At 40.6% G+C, this 5,856-nt stretch overlaps 1 protein-coding gene across 1 annotated transcript; it reads left to right on the top strand.

Moving 5' to 3' along the window:
* The first annotated feature begins 1,578 nt into the window (after positions 1–1,578).
* On the top strand, positions 1,579–3,966 carry bhlhe23 (basic helix-loop-helix family, member e23). The gene has a single exon (XM_057363185.1). The coding sequence runs from the start codon at positions 1,897–1,899 to the stop codon at positions 2,578–2,580; it is 684 nt and encodes a 227-aa protein (XP_057219168.1). The 5' UTR covers positions 1,579–1,896; the 3' UTR covers positions 2,581–3,966.
* Positions 3,967–5,856: the final 1,890 nt, after the last annotated feature.

The following is a 5,856-nucleotide window of genomic DNA, read 5'->3' as shown; positions in this document are numbered from 1 at the left end:
CAACTCTCACACATTTTCTTTGGGTTTCAGTTACTGCATGGCCTTGCACTTTTACTAGAAATGGGAAAACTAAATGGATCAGCAGTCACAGACTATATACATGTACAAAATCTGCAGAGACTATAAACAGCTGTAGCTTGTGTTTCATGCCGAGAATTTGTATATGATGAGCTGTGCTCAAAGACTAAACTTTCCGTTTAATTTCAACATTTTAGATTTAGAACAGCAACAAACATTTATCTTGAACATTTAAAAATATATTTTTAATTTTAAAACGCAAATGTCAGATGACATAATTCCCCAAGTGAAAATATTTTGAGATGTAAAGTTATAGCCTTTAAGTTTATTTTCCACGTTGTAAACTCTTTAATTAGTGGTCATTATTACAATATACACAAAATCGAGTATTGCCGAGTATTTTCGTAAATATTAGCTACAATACTCAAAAAAGTCCAGCGTTGCATAGGCTTTGTTAAACATCTGTCGTGTTGTATTATTCCTAAATTAACACAAGATGGCAGTGCATCATTGTTGCGTACGACGACAATTTCTTCGTTTGCTTTTTGACTTGCTTAAATGTATTTGCTATTTTATGCGTTGACCTTAATCATAAGTAACGAATAGTTTTTAACATTCCTTGAATGTTCATATCAGCTTTTTAAATGCATTTTTTTCTGTAACACTGCAAACTAAACTCTCAAATAGGAGAGCAGCTTATCAGGGCCATGGTTTGATGTGTGTGTCCTGTTTACACATGTACATGAATAAAATACTTGGCTTTTACTTAGTCAAAATAATATCTTAAAGTTTTTTAGCTTGTGAAAACCTTAGACAATATGTCCCCATCTGTACATTTGTCCTAGGGGAAGCGGCCTTGGACTTTGTGTGTTTGAAGCTCAGTGTTGGGACTCGTCCAGGCAATGCGATTAATCCTTCACAGCACGCCCTCCCCACCATTCACTTTCTCCATGTGTAACCCCCAAGACAGCTGTAGTAACATGACATCATGATTGTTAAATAGTAGTTAACGTGCTTGGTTCAATGAGTAGCCTAATACAATGGGACATTTTGTTTAAAGCGTGCCTTAGAGAGCACTATTTCACCATAAACTGTTGTTGTACAGTAGGCTTGGCCCGCTTGTGGATGTGGCTCCTAATGCAAAATGTTGAATCATCATTTGTAAGTGGCTTTGAATTAAAACGTCAGATAAATGAATAAATGTAATCTTAATGTGACAAAATTCAAGTTTGGTCATTTAAATAACCGGTACTGTCTTAGTTTTTCAAGGAATTGATCTATAGTCCATCGCGGCGCAAAACCTGTTATAAAGGTCTGAAATATATTTGTATCAAAATAACACACGTGATCATATTCCATAATATAAAAACATTGAATAATTTGTGTCAATAGTGTTTGACATATAAATAACACGAAATAAAACAGTGGCTGATACAGGCCATGTATCACATTATGGCATCATTTGTTCAGCACGTATCACTGAATTTAGGATCTTGCCGGTGTCTAATCTTCTTAATTAAAACGCCCTCCTGATTGGACAGAGTGATAATCCCGCGGGGCCTCGCGGTTTTACTCACTCGCTCGTAGGACTGAGCGCGAGTCTCAATCTGCCCAGGGCGAGGGCAAGACGCACTGCAAGAACGCGCAAGTTCAGACGAGGCGTCTAAAGTGCACGCAACATCGCTCTCTGCGCACAAACGCGTTACACAAGCGTTCAACGTGACAGGGAAAGATCGCTACTGGAAGAGTGATTTCACTTTCAACACCACTTCTGAGGACATCAACCAAAGACAGCGCGAGAACCCGTGTAGAAGAGGGTTAGAAAGTTTCCGACCTGCTCTCTGTTTTTTTGTTTTAGTTTTATTTGTTTTCTCCAAGATGAATGCCGGGGAAGAAAACTTGCTGAAATCGATCAGTAACGACACCCTGCTGGACCTGACGCAGCGGTACGGACAGTCCGCTTTTGGTTTCGGCGCTGGCCATGGTGCTGGAGGTCCTGGCCGTTTCTCCCTCACACCTGCCGCGGAATTCCTCTCCGGTCAAACAGGAAAGTCGAACGAAAGTGGCGGGGAGCAGACCAGCGACGACGACGACGGCTTCGACCACATCGAGAGCCGTAAGAGACCTGCTGGGTTCGACGAGGACACGCATTCAGGTACACTCGCCAAAAAGCCGAAAGAGCAGAGATCTCTCCGGTTGAGCATCAACGCACGTGAGCGGAGACGAATGCACGACCTCAACGACGCACTGGACGGCCTGAGGTCTGTGATTCCTTACGCACACAGTCCGTCTGTGAGAAAACTGTCGAAAATCGCAACTTTGCTTCTTGCAAAAAACTACATCCTAATGCAGGCACAAGCGCTGGAGGAAATGCGCCGGTTGGTCGCTTATCTAAACCAAGGACAGACAATAACTTCACCGATGCCCACCGCGCTGGCGCCTTTCGGACAGGCGGCTGTATACCCGTTTTCCGGCACGGCACTGGCCACCTGCGCGGAGAAATGCAGCTCGTTCTCCGGGACCCCATCCAATCTCTTCAAACACTGCAACGACAAGCCTTGAGCCTAAACTTCTACCTGCTTTATCCTTGTGTCGGTCTAAATGCGCGTTGTTGGGAGTGGGTTTAGGTTTAATTAAATCCCTGCTAAATGTCTAAATAACTACGATGTTTCATCCAGATTTAGATAATAATGTTAAATAAAATCAGTATCAACTGAGGGCCACCGTATTATTGGAATAAGCTTCTAAATCTCTCAGTTTCCTCTGCTTTTACCCTTTTCAAGCTAAGGATTCAAATATATTTGTGGAAATAAAGTTTTAACGAAGTTTTTGTTACTTGACCACAGCTTGCGGAGAATCTGTTTGTTAATACAAACCTCAAGTTTCCCCTTTTCCTTATTGGTGAACTATGCAATTTACTGCAATGAAAACGACATGACCCCCTAAAATAACTTATTAAAATTAGTTTTGTGAAAGAATGGTTGCAAAACAAGTTTGTCTGAAATGAATAAACAGCGCTGTTTATTAGGAAAATCGGTGTAACGTTTAAAAATCATTGGCCTAAAATATTTTGTTTTTGTTATTGCACAATTCACTTGATTGTATGTACAACTGTGAAGAACTACTTGATCAAGTCTACAATCATTTGATCTTGTTGCGACATAAGTTTCATACTGTATATTGTTTATATGTCTTTATAATTAAAACATATATATGAGCATCTCTCTTTTGTTTTGTTTTCATACGATTTTAATTAAATTTCAAGCTGTTTAATTGTGCAATTATTATTTCATCTTTATAAATGAATTTATTTTTATTTTATTTTCCATTGAAAACCAGTATTTTGGGGAGCAAATGCCAGTGAGAATGTAATAAAATCGTGTTGTGCACAGAAGTTCAAACTGTTCGGGAATCTGGCCTAATAGACACTTTTTTAAAACTTACACCTTATTTCAGTTCCCATGTTATAGCAAATAGGATGTTTTTTAAAAAGCGTTTAATAACATTTAATAGCTTTTGAAAAGCTACATTTCCAAAATAAAAGCTTGCTGCTTGATTAGTGCCTACCACGTGAACACTATTGTCTGTCACACACTTCAGCTCCATAAACACATTTACGCATTAAGGGTTGTGTCGTACATTGTAATCTCTATTGAATTTGTATGCTCGTAATCTATTAAATTAGACTGGTCTCTGCTTTTTGCTGGTAAACTACATGGCCTAGTGCTGTTCAGCAGGGCGCCGGAAGCGCCTCGGGGCCAAAAGGACCTGTCTGTGGGTATTTGTGTGATCGTGAATGGGCGTTCTGTAACTTACCCGTTCCACTTATTAACACGATTTCTGTGCCTGTCTTCCTCAGCCTGATAACGCATGACCGCAGTAAGACTGTTTCTAGAGTCTTGGTTTACTTTTTAAACATAGGCCTAATAATTTTTTTTGGATTAGGTGAAGTCCTACACTATTATTTTAATGATTTGAAAACAAAACTCGATGGAGTAGCCTATTTTTACGCAGCACGAGAGCGTAACTCTATACGTGGATATTTAGGCAAGGATATTTTTTATTTGTATTATTTTAACGTGTATTGGCTATTTACATTTCGTATTTTCATCATCAACATAGTTTTGTAATAATGAAAAGTATACGTTAAAGACGCATTTCGCTCAAGCGAGTTTACACTTCTTAACATCTCACGTCTCGTTCTGTGTACTTGTCCACCAAGTGTGCACTTGAGAGAAAGTGATCTTGAATTCACGCTGTGTTAAATGAACACTCATCTCTCCCAGTGGGTGCCTGTTGTACCGGTATTATAGGCTACCCTTGGCATGTCGGACGACGCAATCTCGACATATGACGTCTTTAAACGCTTTTGACAAGGGGAAAACGGGCGCGCTGCTCGTTCACTTTTCATAATCACTTTTAGTTTGATCTAATTGCTGCAGATGATGCCAATTGAAATGTGACTGCTGTAATTTCGGTTTTCTTTCACCTGCTGGTGAAAAAGGTTTTTATTACAAACAACATTATCAACCAGCTGTTTATAATTAAAACCCATTTTTTTTATTAAGTCTTTTTGGGCCTTACTTCAGTATTGCATTTAATGCTGTTTTGTTGGATATCCTTTATCAGATAACATCCCACCGCAAGAAGCCAAACACGGTACAGACCCACAGAGACCATAATATTTCTGTGATGGGTTGTATTGTTTTTTTGGCAGGGATACTATACATTTTAGTGGATAAAATCATATTTATTTTACATATTTACTTAGTGCCATAAGATCACAGTAATTTCAGATGACCTTGCTTCCTTTCAGAATGTGAAACAGAACATTGTAATCAACCTGCACACCCATCAATTGCAAATACCCGTTTTCATAATGAGTAAACTTCCCTTGTAATGGCTGTGGTGTATTCACACAAGTGTTCACTGATGTCAATTATTTGATTAGTTGTTTCTAACACATTTGGCCTTCTCTTCCATGAGATCACTGCAGAACGATTTCATTACAGTAGCTGGGAGCCCCGGTTTGTTTGCGCTTGTCGCTCTTTGCAGGCTGCTGAGAATAGGAGAAAACGTATGCCCTTAAGTTCCGAGCTCTGCCGAGTGTTTCTGACAGCTCTGCTGAGAGTCCTTCATCTCTTGAGAAGCACATCATAGCTCATGTATATACGTGTATAGCTGCGCATGCATGTTGAGCATCTCAGACTTTGCTGTGCGAACAGGCCGAGAGCAACGGCGAGAAGATGGGGGCGGATTGCTTAAAACGGCACTCAGGTTGGTGCGTATTTATGCAAAACAGAGGCGCAGACACTGTAGGGCACTCAGGCATGGAAATAATGTCTGAGGCCTCCTGAATCAAGGTTTTACTAGTTTGGGCAGAAGTATAAAAGCAGTCTGAAAGTGCTGCCCATCTAAAATGCGTATTCACAGGTTACAGATTGGGTGAGGTCGATTGTTAGTTTTATGTCTTATGTGCTTATGTATTTCTTTTTTTTCAACTCGGTTCGTTTAGCTGAAGGCACGTGCATGGTTAAACATGGGTGCGTACAAAATAAAGAGGGGAAACCCATCGGTAGGTCTTTGACATCATTGCAACCCCCCCTGCTCGCGGCCCAGTTTGTCGTATGCAATGACCAACTAATTCATTTGGTTTCGAGGAGCCATGTGATTCAGGCCGACGTGAGGGACAATGCAGCATGACGGACCAGCCCTCTGTTCATTACCGTAATCAGACATGGATGAGGGAGGGCGGCACTGCCCGTCTCTATGCCCGCTAACACTCTTAACATGGCTTACAGACCAGAGCCCTCATCCATCGCCACAAGGCACGGCACC

This window comes from Triplophysa rosa, linkage group LG21 (genome assembly GCF_024868665.1).
Source record: "Triplophysa rosa linkage group LG21, Trosa_1v2, whole genome shotgun sequence".
Taxonomy (NCBI): domain Eukaryota; kingdom Metazoa; phylum Chordata; class Actinopteri; order Cypriniformes; family Nemacheilidae; genus Triplophysa; species Triplophysa rosa.
This window is presented reverse-complemented; position numbering and strand designations above follow the sequence as displayed.